The sequence below is a fragment of the Taeniopygia guttata genome, chromosome 18 (genome assembly GCF_048771995.1).
Source record: "Taeniopygia guttata chromosome 18, bTaeGut7.mat, whole genome shotgun sequence".
Lineage (NCBI taxonomy): Eukaryota > Metazoa > Chordata > Aves > Passeriformes > Estrildidae > Taeniopygia > Taeniopygia guttata.
In genome coordinates this window covers 7,570,147-7,593,565 of record NC_133043.1, presented here as the reverse complement: position 1 = coordinate 7,593,565, position 23,419 = coordinate 7,570,147, and the positions used below count along the sequence as shown (strand labels likewise).

General features: G+C 42.5%; 1 protein-coding gene across 17 annotated transcripts in view; it reads right to left on the bottom strand.

Moving 5' to 3' along the window:
- Window positions 1-22,220, bottom strand: part of TNRC6C (trinucleotide repeat containing adaptor 6C) — a 94,381-nt gene extending 72,161 nt beyond the window's left edge. For 9 of the 17 annotated variants that reach the window (XM_030287643.4, XM_030287634.4, XM_030287639.4 and 6 more), the window contains exons 1-3: window positions 21,790-22,039; window positions 2,801-2,900; window positions 1,968-1,989 (exon numbers count right to left, since the gene is read on the bottom strand). In XM_030287643.4, coding sequence (XP_030143503.4) covers window positions 1,968-1,989; window positions 2,801-2,863 — 85 coding nt within the window. In that variant the 5' untranslated portion in view covers window positions 2,864-2,900; window positions 21,790-22,039. Of the gene's footprint in view, window positions 1-1,967; window positions 1,990-2,800; window positions 2,901-21,789 lie in introns of all 17 variants that reach the window. The other 8 variants (XM_012578547.5, XM_012578545.5, XM_012578541.5 and 5 more) reach the window with 5 other exon arrangements.
- Window positions 22,221-23,419: the final 1,199 nt, after the last annotated feature.

The following is a 23,419-nucleotide window of genomic DNA, read 5'->3' as shown; positions in this document are numbered from 1 at the left end:
GGAAAAAAGTTTTTATTTTTCCTCTCATTAATTTTGTACTAATATTTTCTGTATTTTTAGAAATTCCTGCTACCTCTCATAAGCCATGCACGTGCCTTCTAGAGATAAATGTAAGGAACTGCACTGTAAAGTGGAAATAAAACATTTTCACAGAGAAACCTCAAAAGCAATGAGTATTTGCCAGAGAAAGGAAATTCAAAGGGTCCCTTACAGGACTGTAAACAACCCCTGACCCTTGCCCTGGTCATGAACAGGAGGTTTGGACTCTCTGCAGGACAGGTTCCCCCTTCCAACGATGCTGAGCCACAAACAGCTGCATCGCTGCTTCTGACAGATGAAAAAATAAATGCCAAAGCTGCTTAATCTCTAAAATAACTACCCTTATCCACTGCTGTCTTCTTCCTGATCCATATTGAAAGCAATAGGAGATGCTTAAATACATGGATAATGAATAAGAAAAATTCAACAGATGGAGAAATGCAGTCTCTCTACATTTGAAAGAAACAAACTCACAAGCATACCTGAAAAACTGAAGTTATTAAATAGAAACTTACACGTGGCAGTTTCAAGCAATTAAAAGCAAAGCTGTCACAACACAGACAGAAATAGTAACATCCCACAGAGGGAAAGCAGAAGGCTCTGTGTCTCACTCCTAACAGAAATGAAGAGCCACTGCATCAACACGTGAAAATGAATTTAGTTACCCTGACAGCAAAAACATCTGCTGCTGAATTGTGATATTAAAAAGTCATTATAATCCATTATAGAACAGTGGAACCTTTTCACACAGAAATGAGCTGATACAGAGAACAAAACAAGCAATACTGTGAAAACAGAAATATTCCATTTAGATAGAAATTGTTCTTATGGATCTTAATTCTAAAGTTTTTTATGTAAATAAGTTTTGGTGGGACTCACATATCTATGCTCCCTCCCCCTGAAAGTAAAATCCAGTGTTAGAAACTACAAGAGATGTCACAGTGCAGATACTACAGAATTCAAACCAAAACTTTCTGACCTCTCCCTTTCCACACAGGAAAAACTTAGAAAGAAAAGGACAGTTTTAATAAATTACTGTTACAGAATCTTCATAATGCAGTTATTCCTTTATTTTCCTGAATTCATATTACTGAAGTAATATTTAATTTCTGCTGTATAAATCATAAGAAGTGTTTGAAACATAAGTTGTTTAGTCCAGCCCTTGTGTCAGGCTTGGTTCTTCTCTAATTCTCATTCTTTGGGACTCTGGGAAGCTCCATTTGCCCGTCTGTCACCTAATTACCCACCAATAAATGACAATGCATTTGAGCTGGCTCAGAAGTGAGACACAAAAACATCTGTAAGCCATCAGTTGCAGTAGAAAGACATTACCTTGCCTCTCTTCTTCACCTTTCAGAAAGCTACAGCTTCATTAATTTTTCTCCCAGGGAACCTGGCAGCCCACTGGCCCCAAAGGGGAAAGCATTCCTTACCTCTGCTGCTTCCTGACCCTGCTGCAAAGCAGCTCCACTCACTTCCCAGGCAGAAAACCCACACAGAAAGAAAAACAGGCAGTGGTGGCAGCAGGGGGAATAGTTTCTCCTAAGCTCCATGAATTGAGTTTACACATTAAATTGAGTTGAATTGTGCAAGGGGAAAGGGGCAATTACTTGTCTTTGAAACAGATAAATAACTACTAACAACTAAATGGAAAACTGCATCTGTCTTGACAAAGGAGATGACACATGCTGTGTTATGGTTCACAGAAAATTAATCCATATATTCTTGTCAAAAGGCTGCCATAGAATACCCAGCAAGATAAGCCAAAGCTTATGCTGAGAATCCCAACAAAACTTTAGGAACATAACAATCCTAGTAAGATATACTCCCCTCATTAAACAGACACAATGAATAAAAAGTACAAGCACGTTTTTTAAACAAGCTCATAAAAACAGCAAACATTTGACAAAGAATAAATATGAATTTACCTTTGGTTTTTTGTTCAGCAGCCTGAAAGAAGAGAAGAACAAAACAAATCAACTACTTGTCAATACTGCAAATTATACTTAATAATCATATGGCCATCTTTTTGCATAAGCTGCTAACATAAATCAGGCATTGGTTTCATTTAAGAACTAGAGAATGTTAGTTTAACTCCATGTGATAAGAATGTGGGAATGGCAGACGCAGATGCCAAAGAGGAAGTGTAAAGAATGACAAGAGAGGGCAGCAGCCCATCCACCCTCCTGAGGGCCAGAGGCTTTCTGGACCCCACTATGTGTGTGAACCCTTGAGCACCCAGCAGAATTAACTTCTGTGACTTTGTCCAGCATTCCTTTGAATCCACCCATGCTCTCAGCTTTCTCAGAAAACCTATTTATTTTTTAATCTGTTCGGAATCTGTGCATTTTTTTATGATGCCTGATTTTTATACCAGAAAAGACAGCGATCAATTCTTGTTTCAAATTAAAACTAACTGTGCAATCCAGAAAATGAGGGAGGAGAATGCCCAGGAGAGGAAATGAGCCTGGGAGCCCAGAGAGCCTCCAGCACCGGCTGGGACTGATCCAGGCACTCCTGGCTGAGGAGTGGCCACGGGAGGCAGGTGTGGGAGCAGCCCCTTCCCAGCAGGGCATGGTGGGCACGGGCAGTGCCAAACCCTGGCACAGCTGCTTGGGCAGGATTCTGTGACCACAGCCCCTCCCCAGGCCAGTGGCAATGGTCCAGTGCCAGGCTCACTCCCAGAAGTGAAGCTGCAGCATCAGTGCTCACACTCACATTTAAAGGGAAGGGATCAATTACAATAGGAACATGAACAAACCTTTTTCTGAGCACCTTCCTTCTTTTTCTTTTCTTCCTGCTTTTTCTTTTTCTTTTCTTCCATCAAATGTTCCTCTTCTTGTGTTTCTTGTTCTTTCTCCCTGATAAAAACAAAGGTTAGGAAGAGCTTTTCAGTAAGATGAAGTTTCTCTAGGAAGGTGAATAATCCATATTTGCATTGCTAACTTTCTACATCTCGTGTCTAAAAAAGCCTGCAATAAAAGCACTAAAAAAGAGCTGCTCCAAAATTGAAACTCACAACAAATAAAATAGGCAGTGAGAATTCAGAAAGGATAGATTTTATTTGGAACCTCTTTCCACAATCACTCATAAGTGTTGCTTAATATTAGCATATTCTAGGGAAAGAAAGTTTGAAACTGGAAAAAAAAAGGAACAAACCCAAGTAATTAATGCAAGTTCTGCTGGTTTTCAGCAGCTGTGATTCACAATATACCTTGAAGATCATGAGCAAGTACATTACTTTGCAACTATTTTTCTCTTTTTGATCAAACACATGCTGCATTAATTTTCCATACGCATCAATTTTGTTCTCAAGAGTTGTAAACTAAGGCCCAGATGAATTCCAATAATCATATTCTGTGCTCATCCTATAAATTCTAGCTGAAGAATTTGCATTAATGCAAAACAAGATGGTTCCAGTATAATCTTGATTAAAAATTAACTTGAATCATTCCAAATCAAGAAGAAAACCTATCTGAAACCTTTTCTCTGCTTCCTGTGTCCATCACTGAAATAAATGGTTATAGCAATGACCCTCCCCAACATCCTTTTCAATAAATACCAATGCAAATAATTCATTTCCTTCTCTATAACTGCTTTATCTTCCTTGACAGCTCTTCAGGTCCTGATCATTTATCAGCCTTACAAATCTTCTGAGCAGGCTATTTCTGATGGGCTGAAGCCATTACCATCACTAGTATTAGATTCAATGTCTTCCAATTACTCCTCAAAATCACTTTTAGCCTAATTTACTATTACATTGAACTTGCCAAAGCTTGCAGCCCCCCTCCCTTTTCTTTGTTTGGATCTTTGTTGTTGTTAAAAAAAGAGGTTTTTAGTTACAAAACTCTTTATTTTTGGTCGCAGTCTGTCAGACTGCTCTTTTACCTACAGGAGAAACCATCCACCCCTCAGATTTTGCACATCGTGTCTTCAAACATTCCCCATGAAACATTTTGCCTCTTAACAAGTTTCCATTTTCCTACATGGTTTCCCTTTGTTATAAAAAGGAGAACATTGTAGCCTTTTGATATTTTGGTGCTGAAGGGCACTCTGGGATTTGGCTGTTTCACTTGCCTGAAAATACTGATCCTGAGCCACTGCAGATGCTTTAATGCTTACACAGATCCTGTATGGAGCTCCAGACTAAATTAAAAGCAGATTCCCTTCCCTTGTGTCACCCCAAACTATAAACACTAGAGAATGCAATTCACAGCTCTAAACTTAGGTGTTAGTGCCTTTTTAAGGCACTTTACAGCACTCAGACTATTTACAGAAGTAAGAGATGTGGCAAGACCCAGGGTCTGGAACAGCAGGCAGAGGTTGGGCACATCTGGGAGCTCTTGGTGCACCACTGGAGGTCCAGAATGCTGAAATGGCATCAAGTATCTGTTTTTTAAATACTGATTCACCTTCTGTCATGGCCAAAAATTCACCACCTGCTCAGACTATGCCAGTTCCAAAGGGGCAGCTTTTAAACACTGCACTGCAAACTGAGGTTTGGGAAACATCTGCCCTTAAGAATTGCAGGTGGGGATTTGCATTACACTAAAAAAATGGTAAATCACACTTAAGACAAAGGTGCTTGAAATTGTACTTTTTAATGGTTTCTTGTAGGACTTTGCAAAAAGTGATGACTTAGGTTGCCAAAAGAAACTGAGTTGAAACTGCGATAGATTTGCCTTTATCCCTGTTAGCTCAGTGGAGAACAGAAGTCCCCAGGACCTCAGAAACTACAAAGAAACAACATCCAGTCCCTTCGTTTGCAGTGCTCCCTACCCAAGTCACAGCAGACTCTACAAAGGCCCTGTTCCAGTGAACTCCCCCAAGCTCTCAGACTATTGCCAGAGGAAGTTCAGCTTTTTCTGGTTTTTGAAAGCAGGTGAATGAAACAAGTCCATGTAAAATGAGAAACTTTTTGGTTTCCTCTTGTTAGTACTTAAGAAACCCCATGCCATTACAGCAATTCCAGAACACCACAGTTACATTTAAATCCCCTTCAATACTCAGGGCAGTATTTAAAAACAAAAACAAAAAACCACAGACAAAAACAAACCACCACCACCACCACTTCGCCTAACATGCAGAGTTTTCCTTAAACTATAAAAGTATATATTACTCAACTTCCTTGTTAAGAAGTTGGGTAATATAAGATCAAGTTCTGATCTTATATTTTAAGACCAAGTTCTTTTCCTAAAATACCAGGTTGAAAGGGATCTTAAGGATCTTCTGGTCCAACTTGTCTTGGTCCAGCCAAGCCTTTAAAGTGTCCAGCCCTTGGGATCAACTTTCACCACTGCCAAAATTGTTCCTTACACTGGACTCCACTATCAATTTTTGTTTCCAGGCAATGCAGTGGAATTTCTAAATATTTCAAATTGCAGGTCAGTGGATTTTCCAAATCCAAGAAGAGCAAACATTTTGCTCCACTAAGAATACACTGTATTTTATTACCATATTAGCACAGCAATTACATCATCAGAGGTAGAAGTGCCACTCCTCACAAAAACCTGAGGTTTGGTTGTGGAGTTTTTTCATTTCTGAGATTAAAATAGGTATGGATTAGCTTAGAAAATGATACTGTAATTTTTAATGGAGCTCCATTTTCAAAACTGATTTACATAATGACACTTCTGAATACATGTGCTTTAAATACGCTTAAAATAGAAATAAAGCTCCAAGCAGCCTCTCAGATAGCAACTCTTGCTGTCACTTTTAGGCAGAAATTAGTCATCTAAGAGCAAAACAAAAGGAAAACAATAAAAACATGGCTATATAAAGTTTGATTACGTTGTCAAAGGCACATGTTGCAGCTTTACTTCCTGAGCGACAATTTAATCTTTATTGCAGGAAACAGGCTAAAACATTTATGAATACAAAGCTCATGTTCAAAAGCAGGAGTGTCTCAGAATATCCCTGTAGGAGTTTGCCTTGTTCTTACATATGGATCTGAATGGGGAGGGATTTTTATGAGCAAGGAGTTTTACTACAGAATGAAGCGGTGTTTTCACAGATTGCAAATCGCTTATGAAATCCAAGCCTAACCCGAGGTTATCTTTAACGTGCATGTGCTTGAGAGCTCTCTCAGAACAGGAAAGCAAGAGGAGCTGCAGGTCATGGCCACAACAACTCCAGCACTGTGGCTCTGGCCTGGCAGTGCCTGCTGCTGAAAGGTTTATTAATCCCTTTAAAAAATTAACAAATCTAGGCTGATTTATTTTTTAAGGTAAATAGGAACTTGAGTTTTCTAGTTGGATTGCTTCCACAGCTTAAGGCACAGCTGGTATTGTGGATCAGCACTGAGGGGACATTCTGGATGCATTCTGCAATATTCCTTTTGGGAATAGTATTCTTCAACAACCTTTAGATAAGAGTCTATTTGTATTATTGCCCATACAGTGTTTTACAGTTCAGAAGTTCCTGCAGTAATTGAGGGCTAAACACAGACCTGTCTCTCTTGTCATTCTATGTCACACTGCCCCTAACCTCAATAACCTCATTAATTTTGCTGTATAAGCAAGATACTGAAGGTTTATTTAATAACATAGGAAAACTGCCTTTTCAGCACAGCATTCCTAATCTTTGCCTACAGATGCCTTTGTCTGGTTTAGCAACCATACTTTAATTCCAAGATACCTCTTGCACCTTGAATCCTACTTTATGCTGGAATAAACTCCCTTGACAGTTGTGGAAGTTGCTCTTACTGACAGAAATCCTACAATTTGCACACAGCTGCTCAAGTACTGCTCTGGTTTTGACCTCCCTCACCGTACAAGAGGCCATTGTGCATTCCTGCATAGGCATTTTTTCCTAACAGTGATGATGGGAGGGAAAAAACTGGAAAAAAAGAAAATCTTATAACTAGAATTGTAAGGAACTGGCAAATATTCATCCAAGTGCAGGCTGTGCAGGTTTTATGGAAGGAATTAATAGATCCATGCATTGTTACAGGTGATAACAGATAACAGAGGGTTTGGACAGCACAGACATGAGCTCTCAAAGACAAGTTCTCCAAATCTGGTATCACACAGTTTCAAACAGAAGGGAAGAAAACGACTACTTAGGAAATTCTTCAAGATCTGATTGTAAGAAAGAAGTGGCTGAAATCTTGAAGGTGGAAAAGAGCTTGAAGGGTGGTGATGAAATGGGATCAAAAATAAACATCAAAATAAGAGCATCAAACTCTGGAAAGGCAGGCTTTGATTCCTTCAGGACACCTGAAATACAGACCCACATGAAGAAGCAGGTGCTGTTTCTTGGAAATCACCAGGAACCTAAACAACAATACAGATACCCCCACGTACAGCAGGAACCCTACACCAAGCAAGAGGTCACCAGAGCATTTGCAATCCTTGTTTTCACAAGTGCTGGAGCAGATAAACTAAAATTCTGTATTTGCCTATTGCTAATTTTGTTTCCTGCTTCATCTTTACATGGTCCAGCTCTGTGACCTTTCCAGAGTAAATATGGGTGAAGGGAAGGAGCTGGTGTGACTGTTAAAGTGCCAGCTTTGTTCCCTTGATATCCAGGCTCAGTCATTAATCAAAAAAGAGTCAAGCTGGTCCCTAATTACAAGCTCTCCAATCACCTCAAAAAAGAAAGCAGCATGCAAAACTAGGTCAAATAAATAAGAAGGGAATATGAAAATAAACCAGCGCAAACGGACGGGGACAAACTGAGAAAAGCCAGAAAAATACGAGCACTGTGTGTGTAAAAAGCAACAACAAATCAACCTTTACGTGCTTCATTAATATGCAAGAGGAAATATTAGTTTTGATTCTTGGTGGGAAGGGGGAGCAGTGACAGATGACCCTGGGAGGGCTGAAGTGACAGTACTTTTCTCCCTAAAGAGGTCAGCAGGGAACAGATGGCCAACAACCGCCGGCACTTCTTTCTCCCAGGGATTTCTCCCTGGATTTCATGGGGCTCTGGCCAAGCTGGTGCCAGGGGCAGCAAAGCACCCACAGCCAGGCTGCTCCTGCCCCACCTCCAGCCCTGCAATGGTCCATTCTGGCTTCTTTCTCAAAGAGCTGCTCAATATAGCACCAGGCAAGACCCTCAAGATGTGTTTAAAAGTCCCTTTTCCCAAAATTTGAGATGATCTGGCTTCTCAGAAAAACTCACATGAAATGGCAGGGAAGAAAAGGAGATGGAGCTAAACATTTTGCTACCATTCCAAAGAGGAAATCAAAGCCAGCAAAGGCAAGAACAGCTGATAAATTCCTGAGAGAAATGGGATGCTCCTCCCTGGCTGGGCCTGCTGTCATTTTACTGTGTCTAAGTCATTGCAGGTTACCTTAAAGCACGAGCAGGTGGATGGATGGCACTCTGGAAGAGCAGCAGATGGCAAAGACTGTGCATATAACTTACAAAGGAAGGGAGAAAAACATCAGCAAGAGATAACAAGGATTTGTGGAGGGGAAAAAAAAAAAAGCCTGATTTATTTTTTTTTCCCCTACAGCATAGTCCTAGGTATTTTTGGAAAAGATGAAAGAGAAGCAACCAAAGTACATAAATGACTTTTCAATCCACATGGAGATTTTTGTTAGTAAGAATATGATTGCTTTATTATTTAATAGTTTTAAGAACTACTGTTTAATAATTTTAAGGTATATAACAAAATTACAATTAAAATCCACAAAACCCCTCCTACCTGATGAATTTCTCTTGCAGTGCGCCCCACATCCAGGAGCAAAATTTTTATTAACCACATGGCTGCTTGAAAAATCTCAATTAGTTTCCAGAATATATCAAGTCATGGAGCCAGAAAAAATTAAGGAGGGACAATATTCAGAGTATCCTGATGAACTCAAAATGCAGAAAAAAGGCAGAGAATCAGTGAGGAAAAAGCACAGGGTACCATGTTTGGCAGGAAAAATCCTATATAAATACAGCATAAGGAACAAGTGGCAGAACATCAGTTTTGGGGAGACAAAAAAGCAGGTGCTCCAGTGGATTTCACTCCAAAGGCAAACAGTGTCACAGATGGTCAACAGTTCATTAGCTCATGTGTTGTGTCCAGTTAGGGATCATCTACAGCAAGAGAGACACAGGTCAGCTGGATAAAGCCCACAAAACAGCACCAGGAAATCAAAAAAGCACAGGCCCTTGGAAAAAACTTCACTTAATCTGAAGAGATGGCCACCCTGATATTCAAAAAGGTGTTAAAGAAAGAGGTAGAGAAGCATGGAGTAAAATCTTTCTCGTTTAGCTGTGGTAAGTAGGACTGAATTTAATTGCAACAAAGAAGATTTGGATTAGGTAAAGAAAAATCCTCCACACTGCAGCATTTCAAAAACTCCCAACATTAAAATGCATACCAAGTCTTTATAAATATACATTTGGAGGAGAAAAGAGGAAAAACATCAAAAGAAAAGAAGATTTCTTTTTTATGAAGCAATGTTGATATAAGGCCACACCAACTCCTGGACAGAAAAACAATTAGACAGAGAACTGGAGGCCTCTACCTATTTACCAAGTGAAATGCTACAATCTCCTTTCCAGGGAATTGGTGGGGGAAAAGCCCCCAGTCACACCAGTGTGGACAAGATAAGTCTGTGGAAGAGTTACATGCACAGTTGTGAGCACACAGCTTGAAACTACACCCGGCAGTTTGAAAGTCTGGGTGCAAAATTTGTTCCTGTGGGGAGTCATAAATGAAGTTCAATGAGAGTTTTTGTTTGACCTCAATTTATGATTTCTTGATCCCATGTTTTGGAGTTTCTCCCTGTCCAGTTATGTCCCTGTTTTGCAATTAAGCCTCATTAATAGATTATTTGCCTTGTCAGGAGATTCCTTCCTCTGAAACATCAAGATATCATCCATTCTAATAGATGTGGGCTGGTACTTTGATACCTCCAGCTTCTGGTGAACTGATCTTGAAATGTCTAAGACAAAATTGATCTCCTGAACAGGGGCAGCAGCCAGATTCCTGCAGGCCACTTAAAAATCCCACCAAATCTGGAGTCTCTGCAGGAGCAGAGCCTAGCTGCCATTCAAAACCAACCAAGAATATCACAGCATTATTAGCTGGGAACATGCTGTGAACAGCAACACATTTAATTAAAATTGGTGAAACTAGAGGCAGATTTTAGGCTGTCCAAGAGATTAAATTAATAATCCTGCTACTACAAAGTGTAAAATAGAAATTTCAGGATCAGAAAGAGTTTCTGTGTTCCATGCCCTGTCTCAAGGCTGCGTTTCCAGCAGTGGCACATGGTGTTTCAAATATGCCACTTTGGAATATTGGCTGAAGAGCAATAAAATCCTGGCAGGACCCCAAAGAGAGAAAAGGAGAATTCCAGCTGGTGTGTGCTGCAGGAGCTGGGCTCCCACTGGAAGTTTCCAGCTCACCTAGTGTTAACTTACTGTGACCCTCCTTTGTGTGCACATAAGGTAAATAACCACTCAAGCAGATTAGATTAGAACAAAAATAAAGTAGAACAGGTAGTTACTATAATTCAATTCAAGATATTTTTCAAAAGCACACCAACCTGGCCTTGTTTTAGCTTCTACTTGTTATTACCAATGATTGGAAGAGTGGAGAAATTCCAGAGCATAAAAAGTTTTATAAACTAAAGATGCAGATGAACTATGACTGATAAACCAGAAGATTGAAGACCCCATATCTGAGCACTGCCAAGTCCCAGTAAATGTTTGCAGGGCTTGGAGTTATTTTTCAGCTAGAGACTTCCTTTTGGTTTTATTAGCTATGCCAGTTTCTCCTGGTGTGTTAGCTGAGAGGGATGGGTACTGATGAGAGCACTGGAGTAAAACCAGGAATATTGCAGATGTGTGTTACCCCTTCGTTACTAAGTGGTGCACACCAGAGTGGATCTGCAGAGCAAAACTGTCACTGCAGAGGATTTCCTACTCACACCATCCCTGCTTCAGGTGGAGCCTGGCTCCAGTCTGCTCCCATGCAGCAGGAAAGCATTAACTGCACCCTTGGAACTCATCATCCAGTGACATTTTATTTAAAAGGAATCTGATAACTGCACTCCAAGACACATGACACCAATCAAAGCACAGCAAGTGGGGACAATCACCTATCAATCATGAAGTTCCAATCCAAATGAAGAGATTCATGTAGATAATCCCACAGGGATGCCACCACACAGGTTCATCCCCTCTCCTGTGGAGGTGTTGCTCTCCACAGTGCAGGGCTATTAGCTATACAAGCTCCAATATGGGGCAGCTTAAGGAGTTAGTAGGTAAATGTGGGCATGGGCTAGAACTGTACACCAAACCTCAGCCATTTATGCATTTCAGGCATGAACCACAGCAGAATTTGGTCCCTCAATCTGCTGACAACACCCCAGGTGCTCCACATGCGTACCACTCAGGACCAAAAGTAAAAAAGCCCCACACCCCCACAAAAAAAAAGCTTGCATTAAATTCATCACTCAAAGCAGGCTACAAACAGCAAGAAACATGCTATGAAAAACAACTCTCCTCCCCCAACAAACAGAGACTGATAGAAAAATTAAGTTACACACTGTGAAGGGTGCAGATAACCAGATTTACATTCCCAGCACTGCCTCCCTCCCAGGCCTGATGATAGTTAGCAGCAGTTGATCTGGCATCTGCTCCACAGCTCATCCCCAATCTTCTTGGGACATAATGCACAAAGGAAAACAGCTTTGGAATCCAGCAGCTCAGTAAGAGCACAGCACGTTTGTCTCTCCAGATACTGATGGCTATTTTGGTTTCTGTAAATACTTCAGAAGATGAGAGCCCTGTGCCAGTCCCCCTCACTGACCAAGTGACACCCTTTAGCTGACCCAGGAGCAGAAGCAACCCACAGACAAGCTGCTGGCTCTATTTAGCTGAACTCCAAGAACACTTTAGAGGAGCACTTCTTCCTGGGGCAGCTGCACAGGGATACTGCAATGTAGGAGGCCAGGAAATAGGAACAGGAGCAGCAGCTCCACAGGATGTTTTGTCCCGCAGGCTCAGAGCTGACCACTCCCAGGGACAGAGGCTGGTGGAGCCAGTCAGTCACCTGTCATCCCAAGGGGACATCGGGGTCAGGAGGGACAGCTGGGAGCACTGAGCAGCAAACCTTCAGAGCCCTCCAGCAAGCACAGCCAAGCCTTTATGCTCCTCTGTTGAGAAAAAACCAAAAGGCAATATTGTGTAACTGCAATGATGCACCTTTTTGCCTGTAGGGATTTCCAACACACCTAATCCTCCTTACCCCTTCCATCAGTTAGGTGCCAGCACTCAATTATTTCTGAGCCAAATCACTTTGTCAGCAGCAGGTGAAAGCACAGTGAACTTATTTATTGCCAGAGCTGAAGACCAGGTTGGTGCTCTCAGACAAGTGGGGCTGGACAACACAACTTACAGCAACAAAAAAAGGAAACACAATTTACCCTGAAGACAGGTATGTTTATGGTGCTGCCCTTATGCTTATTCTGGCAATAAGGTGGTGCTAATATCTTCAGCAAAAGACTCCCAGCTTACAGCAGCCACAGGCACACAGGTCCATTGCTGGTGTTCATGAGTGGTTCCAGTGTGATTACACAGGCCCAGGAAGGTGAGCAACACCTCCCCTTAGGCAGAGGTGCCACAGGCAGAGTGGAAAAATGCACACACACCACCCTCAGTCCTAGCCACAGGCAGGGAAACTGCAGCAGGCATGCCCAAAATTAACACCAGCAGCACAGTGAGGAGCACCTGACACACACATGTGGCACCCGACCTGAGCACCCATCTGAGATGCCCTAAGGCCCCCTCCAGCCTGGGCTTTCCTGTGATATTAAATTTCCTATGTGATATTAAAAGCCAATCTCTAGGAAGACGGGCCTCAGCTACCCCAGCACTGAGATCTCCAGGTGCCACCTTGGAGGAACAAGTGGTGTGAGACGCAGGACACGGCTGCAGGAAGCTCATGGAGACACCTGGGCAGGGGAGCCAAAGGACAGCAGCCTCACAGGGAAGGGCTGTCTCAGGATCTAAAATCAGGGGGGAAAAAAGGACACTGCTCCTCATGCTGTAGAGCCAAGGGTGGGAAGGATGAGGTGCTCCCTCTCCACACTGTCCCTCTGTCACCTCACCATACCTGCTCCCACGTGGACAGGTAAGCTGAATGCACAGCTCCTGACACAACAAAGCAAAACAAGACGAAAAAGGGAAAAGAGATGTCAAAAGAAATCCTTGTCTTAGAAACCAAATGGAAATACACTTAAAGCAAATATGATGACAGAGATCTAAATTTTTGTAAGATGTTTATTCTTTTAGAAGCTATCAGAATACACAAACCCATAATTTCCTTCTTCTGCATTTTTAAATTTGCTGAGTGAGCTCATTGAACATTCAAGCTGTTGTCTTCCAAGTTTTCCAAATACCATTCTATTTAAAGGCACTGTGAATAGGGAATTCAATTTATCAAATGAATGAAAGGAGAATTCTTAGCAGGAACCCTGGTGAGCTAATCAAGAGTCACAATAAAATGTCAGGGGTCCTGGAATTCTCGGCAGGAGGTTAACACCAAATTTGATCCCAGTCAAGGAAGACAAAACACACTATAGACTAATAAACTGTACTAAAAGTTGTGCACTGCAAATTTCTGAAAGTTTAAACACAAATGAAGAAAATCTACTTGGTTTGTGCACTTTATACTCTAATATTTCACTACAAAAATCAAAACACACTGTTCACCATAATCATGTCACTTAACTTAAAGAAAATACTTTTTGAAGCTTTTAATACATTTTGACGCTTTTTTGTTCCACTGCATCTTCAGCTGCAAGGCTGTTTTGAAAATTAAGATGGCAGCATAATTTCAGTAAAATAAGAAACAATTACTCTGTACCTATCTGTAGGCTGGAAACTGGATTCAGCTGAAGGTTTATCCTATCATCCAAAATTAAGGGAACAGCATAATCCACCCACTTTTCCTTCCACAAACCTGCCAGAGTTTAAAAGATTAACTCTGCAGTGCTAAAAGGGCAATCCTTAAAACTTGATGAACTTAATGGAAATAAACTTCTCTGTTCCTCTCTTCACTTTCCATAGTAAAAGCATAAATTAGAATATCAAACCCAGCATCAGAATGGGCCATCATCCACTTTTCAACTTAGCAAATGAATAGCAGCTCCATGGGGGAGGAGAGACAGGGTGGGGGAGAGATGGGGAAAGGAAATAGCCATAAATGATCTTCCAGGACAGGAAAACTAGTTGCAGTAAATACCACTTTGGAAATCAATTTATGGTCAATTACGATCTTAGTAATAACTATTTTATGCCTTCATTTAGTGCATGAAATGCTTAGGGGAGCAAATATTCTCAGAAATATATCCAATATGTCTCCAAGTTATCTGATCAGTAGATGCAGACAGAATTCCAGAAAGAGCAGCTCTTGCTTGTCTGGATGCTGACTGAGGAATTGGGGATGGGGCAGGCTGGAAGCACAATTTCAGTGCAGTTGGACTATCAGTGTTGCAGTATCACCCAGATAACAAAGATTTTATCTATCAGTCTGGGCTGTTGGCTTCAAAAATAATGAGTTTTGTCATCACTGCAGTATTTCACCTAGAAATTTGTGAAGTACGTTTCATTCTCACAATGTAAGAAAAAATTAAAGTTGAGGGTCTTTTTTTTTTAGGCAAATCATTACGTAAACATCCATCCACTAAGACAACCATTGCTTTATTCAATTATTACATGTAAATGTGGTAGCAGAGTATAAAGACTGACATTTCTAATGCACTGTTGGTGTAATGAGACTTACTCGGACCATTCTTTTTTCAAGAGAAGGAGTTGAGTTCTATGACATAGATTAGAAGAATAGAAATAGTAAAAATTTCATATTCACCAAGCCCCAGCAAGTCCCAGATAATAAATCTTTCACCTGAAACAGTGCTATTGATACAGAGACTCTGCTCCTTAACAGAAGCAGTTCTATTACTGTGAGACACCAAATTTAGTTCCACACCTGGATCAGACATATATACTAGAAAACATTAAATAGCATTTAGTTTGCTACCACTAGGCTCTCCTCCCTCCTTATCAGAGGATGCTCCATCTCCCATATTAATTTATTTTTGAGAGAGTCAAGATAAACATACACTTCATTACAGTTTACATCAGCAAAGAGAAAACAAATAATTTCATAGGCAGGAAGATGTGAACAGCACACGTATGCCAACAGGTTATTTTTAACTAAAAGCAATTTTTTCTGCATCACAAAACAGGAATGAGTGCTGGGCACTTAACAGCATTCCACCATAAGGAGATAAAGATGATTACATTTGCAGAGATGAAGCATCTTTTGTAAGAGAAAGAATTTCAAGCACAGCACCCATTTCAAAGCTGACTGATGTGGTAAAGATTCACACAACACAAACACTGGAGGCAATTCTCCTCTGTTAAGTAAATTCATGCATTTGGTAAGTGCAATTAAAAATACTGAGGGAAGAGGAAAGTTGTGACCTGCAGATGGACAGAATGATGTTAGCCGAGGGACAGTGAGGAATCCTGCTCCTGCCTTTGGTAACACACTGGTGTAAAGAGACTTACTTGATTTACACACACCCCCCATTGGATTATGCCTGCAGTGCTACTTAAGATTTTAGCTTCATATTTCATGTGCAGGATCACCCTCAAGGCTACTGTGAACATACACTGAGTTCAAGCAAAAACATTACAAAAAAAGACCACCTTCTATGGTCTATTAATGACCTTGTAGGAACACAGGAAAATGACAGTCAGCACTTTATGCATCTGTACAGCTGATTTTTTTTTTCCTTGGCATTCTCCCTGAACTGCTCCTTTTTTCTAGAATGGTTTGTGTTAAAGCACTGGGCTGATGCTCTTTTGTTTACCAGTAACCAGCTACTGTTTAAAAACAAGGATCTCCATTGTCAGCACCAATGAATGACGTGAGCATCAGCCATGAAAACACTTTGGAATTCTGAAGAACTAAAGACCTGAGAGTAGGAGGCTTGAGCGGGACTGAAATCAGACTGACACAACACAGATATCTGGCTGAGCTTAAAATAGACTTGGCAGAAGTCAGCCTGAACTAACAATCGATCCGTGGACACACTGACCACCCAGAATTTGCTCAAGCCATGGATAAGCACTCCCTATCTCTCCACCAAAACAAACAGCTCTCCCACTTCCTAACAGGAAGCTTAGGAAATGCAGGATGAGAGAGAAAACTGTACTAAAAGTTCAGTTCAGTTACATACAAAACACAGGAAGAGAAGAAAGGAATAGGAAGGAAAACAGCACATCTAAGAAAAATCAGGTAATGCCATTCTAATGCCTCTTGGGCAAGACCGTAACAAAGGCAGCAGCACCATCCCTTCAGAAAATCAGCATGGGAAAACATGCACAGACCCCAGGAACAAGAAGATGGAGGAGAGAAGTAGAGGGAAGAATGGATCTCCCTCTGAAAACACCATGGGCAGCAACTAAACATAGCCCAGGGTGGTTGTTTTCCCTGCGGTGGAAGGGGGGGTGGCTGTTATATTTTCCTAAATGAGCCTATAGCTGGTAGCTGCATGATAACTATTTTGAGATATATAAACATATTTTTCTCTGGGGCTTAATTACCACAAAGGACGCCAACCAATTTGACAAGTCAGTTTTTCTCTCAAATTAAAAAAAAAAAAAAAAAAAAAAAAAACACCTGAAAAATCTCATTGTCTAGCAATGCAGAGCTTAAAAATCAGCCCAAACATCCAAGGGGTAAATATTAGGCATTTTCAATACAAAGCAATAAGCAATTGTTATCATTTCTCATCACAGAGTTCCTAAAACATAGAAGTTCCAGACTAAAATCTAAGTAAATGTACATGTAGTTTGTAATTTTTTTAAATGGCTGTACATTTCAAACCCCAGAAAAAGCAGGCTGCAGATAGCTGTTTATTACAAATGACTTCCACCTCCTCCACAGCCCTCAAAGGCAAACTATAAAGCTGTGTGCAAAGCCAGACAATCTGGGCACCCAGCCATAAACCATCACTGCTGCAGCACAGATAACTGTTCTCGCTCTCAGCCATCCTTGGCTGCAAACCCACGGGGAAGAGCTCCAGAAACCAGACCTCAGGACCGTCAGGGCTCCTAATATTTTATGAACTTGAATTACAACTACGTTCGAGACCTCAGTGCTGAAAAATTACAGCGCTGATTCACACCCGGGGTCGAGACCAAAACTCACTCGGATTTGCCTGGTACCCTGAACCTTGAGATGCAAGAACAGCCAGTTATTTTACAGCTGCCTTCAGTGACAGAAGCCTTTTATTGGGAGAAGGAGAGAGACATGCTACTCTCTGCAAAAAAACAGACAAAAGAATCAGATGCATATTTTAGAGTAGGGCTGCATTTTCCACCATTTTGACATGACCTCAAAGAGCACAGTGACTGTTCTGTGCCAGAGCAGCAGTTTGTTTGTGATCAAACCCAGACATTTGTACCTTGGGCGGGAGATTTTAAAATGTATTGGTGACAAGGTAGGAAGGAGCACAAATGAAGTTTTGGAAAACACAGTTGTAAATCTATTTGGGAATCCACAGTGAAGTTAACCATGATTAAGTAATGATAAAATAAGCTTAAGTACATCTTCTGGTATTTAAGATGTACAACTTAGCAATGCTTTTGGTTGACAATTTTCCTAACTAGCACAGATTCCTAAAGGGAGATCAAATAATACTTTGATTCCTCTGCTTTCATACATTAAGAATAAGCATCCTTCATTTTACCAACAGCATTTGCCAGTGAAGAGACGGCACAGAGCACATAGATCATTTAGTAATGCAATTTACTGTCATCTCCCCATTCAATAAAGTATACTTCCCCTCTAAACACTATTTGCCCTGGCTGATATCTTCTTAATACAGCTGAAAACCTCAAGCCATTATCACTAGAAGGCATCAGCTGATCCTAAATTGGCTAGACTGCATCGTCACAGGCATTTAAGAGGTTTCCTTATCATTCATCTTTAATACTGAGGGATCGACACACTCCTACCTGCAGCTTCTAGGCCAGGGGAAACCTTCTAATGGTATTATCATTATCTTGTAATCTGAATTTTAAACAATTAAAACAATAGCACTTTTGTGTTGCAGGTCTCTACTGTTACAAAGATGATACATTTTTTATCAGTTGTTATGTTCAAAGGCTTACATAAAACACTGATTTTAAAAAAAAAAGCAGAAATATGCACTCTGCATTGAAACTGGTGAACCTTCTAAGAGAAGCAGCATTGTAACAAGGCACACTTAAACTTAAGTCATTAAGAGAGACTATTTATTTTACTCAGGAAAGGTTTGGTCGTTTTATTTTAAATCTTCAGTTCTTTTAGTCAATACGATCTGGCAATTCTTTCCAAATGAAAGCCTCCTTTTACTGAAGCAGGGGATGGCTCCTCCCCTGACCTCCTCCTTCAGCTTGTTTTGGAAAGGGGCCAGATGACAGCATTTGGAAAAGCGCATGTTTATCTCGGCGAGGCCAGCTGCTAAGTTAACATATTACCCGTTCCCACATCCCCCGCTCTTGGTTAAGTCTTCACAGCTAAAACTGAAAGTAAACGCTGCCATTGGGCTGTTAATAAATGTTAACACGAAAGAGAAAATGAGTCTCCATGGCATGGAGCATCTGAGGGGCTGCAGAGGTCTAGGTCATTTTGAGTGAACAGCAGGCAGTAACTCTGTCAATAAAATTCCTGGCCTTTCTGAATGAAGTGAATGAAAAACTGAAAAATAAGCGGTTTTATTTCTAGATTAATTTAAAACTACGCTCTCTTATAAGACTGCCACTCAGCAACAGTTTGCTCCACTACACAAGGAGATTATAAACCCCTGCTTGACAAAACCTTTTACTTTATCTTGTTTTATTGTTAGTCCATACTTGGCAAAGCTATGGAACCTGGGAGCTTTGAGAACTTCCACAAAAAATCTTCAGATTAAAAGTAGTCTTATGGCCAATTATGTTTTCTCATTTTAAGGAAATTCCATCTCATTATTTTCAAAGTCTTAAAAACCTCTTTCAAGCAAAAAGAGTACAGAATTACCTTACTTCCCTCAAACATCAGCCAACTTATCAAAAGCAGAGTGTGTTATCTTATTAGAAAAGCCAAATCCTGGAGAAGAAACCAGAAATTAAGGTGGAGGTGGGGTTTTCATTGATCCCAGCAAGGTCCAGCAGGTTTTGGAATGGGCAAACCCATCCACTCACAGGTGGTCAGAGCCAAATTTTGGAGGAAGCCAAGATGCCACGGCTGAGGGTGAACCCCCAAGTCCCCAAATGGTTTTTAGCCCAAGGGCAGTGTCCCAGAGCAAAGCCCACTCTGCTGTGGCCAGTGGGGAAATGGCACAGCCCAAGGCTGCCCACAAGGACATTCCCAGGGACTGACACCCTGCACCACTGACAGCTCCAAAATAATCCATGTGCTGCAAAGCTGGTGTACAGCACACACAAACCACCCGTGTCTAACACAACAGTTCTTAGTCTGATGGATACCAGACTTAAATCTGTCAATATGGAAATCCACACATAGAACGGGAACATTAAACATATTAATATATATATCCTGCTGCAGTCCAGATGAGCTCTCAATAAAAAGGTTTGTCTGAGTTGTTTCTTTCATTGCTACAAACAAAACCATTAGACAAAAGTACAAAATACTGCCTAAAATACAGCCCGGACTAACAGCCATCCCTCTCGCCCTGGAGCAAGTCCTGGCCGCAGTTTTCCCTAGGGCAGCACCTGTTCTCCGGGGCTGGACCGTAATGAACCTTCCCCATCTCAGGGAGCCAGGCAGATCGCTTCCAGGCAGAAATGATCCGTTCCCCTTTGAAGATAAGGACAAAGCCACACAAGGCATTATTACACTACTGCTGCTGCCCTTAAGCTCTCATTTTCCCTAAAAAAAAGTTCAAATTAATCTGATTTACTACAGCTTTTTTTTTTTTTTTCTTTAATAGACTGAGTCTCAGGCTCGGAAGCAGCCAGGTTAGGTTATCCACCAGCAGGGCTTCTGCAATCCCAGCCAAAAAGCATCAACAGTGCTCCCCAGAGCAGCTCCTCACTGGGGTATCCAGGGCTGACACTGATGTTTTCACGTCTGGAAAGAATTCCAGAAGCCACAGCATCCGGGGGCTGTTGCTCAGCACACCATTTTGAGCTCACAAATAACACACAGGAGCAGGCAGGCAGGCAGACATCCCAGGGATTCCTGAACCCCAGAACAGCGGCTGCAGCAAGGAAATTCCGTGATATGCTAAGCACAGGTTGCACTCACTGCAAGTCACCTCCTATTTCCTTGGAAAACACCAGGGGAAGCAGTGAGAACCCATGCGTACCTTCCCACTGCCTTCTCGAAATTATTATTTTAAAAATATGTAATATCCGAGAGGAAACTCCATTTAAATTCTCAGTCGTCGGGGAATCCAAAGAAAAAGAAAAAAAAAAAACCAAAAAAACCACCCCACCCACCGGCGGGAAGGAGGGCAGGATTTGGAAGCCATGCCTGGCTCTCCATCCAGCAGCAGTGCAGATGTTCTCCTGCTCCTCCGCTCTGGCATTGTCCTCAGGTCCACAGCACCACCGACACCCACCTGATTTAAAGCTCTGCACCACTAACAGCGGGATTTATTGGAATTTTAATTACCTTAACCGGCCTAATGTCCACAGCAAATTTCTGTACATAAATTAGCATAATTCGCCAGATACATACATATGCAAACGAGAGGGAAAAATATGCAACAGACACGGGTATGACGTCCCAAAGATTATTTCTAAATTTAAACTGGCTGTTAGAATAATTGAATAAATCTCTTCTCGCAGATACACTCGAGTTGTAGCAGAAAATAAACTAGTCACAAAGACCTGCAGTATTATTTTTAATGGGAAAAGAGGGGGGAAACCCAATTGAGTTCAATAAATCCCATAATTGAACCTTCAACTAATTACATATTAAGAAGATTAACCTTTGACACAAACTTGTGATACAAACAAAGAAGCCTCGAACAATTAATAAACTTCCAGTATTTCAAGATTTCTCAGGTTAACAACTGAGCCCTCCCCATTTTCCTCCCCTTCTGCGTCGCAGTTAAAGGAATAAACTCTGTTTAATATTCTCTCTCCCCCTGGACATTCCAGGTTTAGACGAAGATCTCTCTGTGGATACTCAGGAGAAAATTACTGCGGATCCTCACAATCTAATTAGGCGGAGGGGAAAAGAGGAAAAATAACCCAAAGCTAAATATTTTAACTTTTGAAGAGAAAGCAGCCATGAAGGACAAAGTGGAGCTCATGTGCTCGCCCACAGGGCAGCACTGCTGGCCATGCCCACAATTTCCCAGCCCTGGGATCATTTCCAAGCCGCTCTGCGATAATTTTCACACGTGTTAAGTTCTAAAAGCAAGAGCACACGGTCATGCCTTGCAGCAGAAGCTGCCTTCGTGTCATGTCTATGGCACAACATGCTCACAAATGGCACTTTCTGCTCGCTCTTCGTGGCGAAACAGCGATTCCAGACAGAGGAAAAATACCGAATTAATTCTACCATTAAAAAAAATCCGGAGGTTGTTCGCGTTTTTTAAAAATCGTATAAAAATAAAAGGGATTTTGGAATGTTTGAGGGTGTTTCTTGCTTCGCTGACTAATAAGCGTTTTAAAAATAATAATAATCTAGTTTAGAGTTGTGAAAAAGGAGGAATGCACCGGTTTTGCAGGTCTCTTCCCCTGCTAACTTCTATCGTGCCCGGATTAAGAAAGGCTCTTACCCCTTCTTACCTTTTAGTCTTTTCTTTATGGGGCTCTTTGGCAGCTTTCGATTCAGTCTTGCTGTAAGGAAACAAGTGAGTATTTTGTCTACCGTGTAGGGGTCTTTCTGACGTGTTCCTTTCTTATTTTTAATGCTTGTTTTTTTTTAAATTTTTTGTAAATGTACCCGTAATTTCACGAATATGAATACGAAAAAAATCTCACACGGCCAAAAAAATTAAGTTTTTTGTTGTTGTCGTCGTTTGTTTACCCCCCTCAGGGAAAAAAAAAAAAAAAAAAAAAAAGTCTGCCACACAGGAGATGAAAAAAAAACCCCAGCAGATCAACAGGAAAACACTATCCAAGTAGAAAAGCAAGGAGCTTCAGTGTTATCCAGCCCAGAGGAGAAGTGCAGCAAAAGCAGGTCCAATTCCAAAACAAGCTTTTGATTTCCAGTGAAGCAAATTAAAAAAATAAGAAAAAAATACAACAAAAAATAACCAAGACCAAGAAACCAAGACAAAATACACGTTCAAGTCCCCAGCTAAATTTCTGCACGAGTGTGTCTTAAATACAAGTTTGCTTTCATGTGTTGCAGCAAAACCCACGGAAAGCCAGGATTTGGAGTTGATCGGGATGAGTTCTGGTGTGTGTGTCTTGATGGGTTCTCAGTCCACATGGAGGAGCATCTGAGGGTTTTTCAAAAAGTGCAAATCAAAAAAAAAGAGAAACCGGGATCCAGGAAAAGAGTTTTAAGATGGATCCCCCCTTCAAAATAAAAGGAGGAGGGGGGGGGTGGTGGTGAAAAAAAAAACAAAAAAAAACCTCAGACAGCAGGGCGGGAGGCACGGGGGATGCGGAGTCTCACATGGGGCTGCGGGCAGGAGGAGGATCCCGCCGGGAGCTCCGGGGGGGCGGAGGATCCAGCGCTGTCTCCGCCGGGGGAGGAGGGTCCGCGGCTCCGCAGGGACCCCGCGGGCGATCCGGGGCGGGAGGAGGATCCAGCAGCCGCTCCCGCAGGAAGCGGCGAGCGCGGGGAGGGGGGATCCGGGGAGGAGGATCCAGCAAAGTCTTTTCACGGAGGGAGGAGGGAGCGGGGAAAGCCGGCAGCCTGTGCGCCTGGCTCGCAGCGGGATCCGCGGGCAGGCGGGAGGGGGGCGATCCCGCGGCTCTCTCCGTGCCCTCCGCAGGGATCCGGCCGGGCAGCGGGGCGGCGTGTCCCCGGGGAGCCGCAGCAGCGCCTCGGGCAGGCTCGGTCGGTCCGCCGGGGTGCAGAAGGGGGAGGGGGTGGGGGGGGGAACGCAGCGCCGCTCGCCGTCTCTGTCTCTCTCCCGCTCGCTCTCGCCTCGTCCGCTCGCAAAGGGCAGGCGGGTGCCGGGCTCAGTGCTGCCGGGACGATCCCCCGCTCCTCCGCGCCGCCGGTGCCGCCCTGGGGAGGCGAGGAGCCGCCGCTGCCGCCGCCGCTGCTGCTGCCGCCGCCGCGGCCATTTTGTCGCTGACTGACAGAGCCCCGCCAGGCAGCGCGAGACCGCGGGGCGGCTCCGCGCGCGCGCCCCCTCCCGCGCCCGCCGCCAACGGCAACCGCCGCGCGCGCCCCCGGCCCCGCCCCTCCGCCCCACGTGACGCGCATGCAAATGAGCGCGCCGGCCGCGGCCAAACG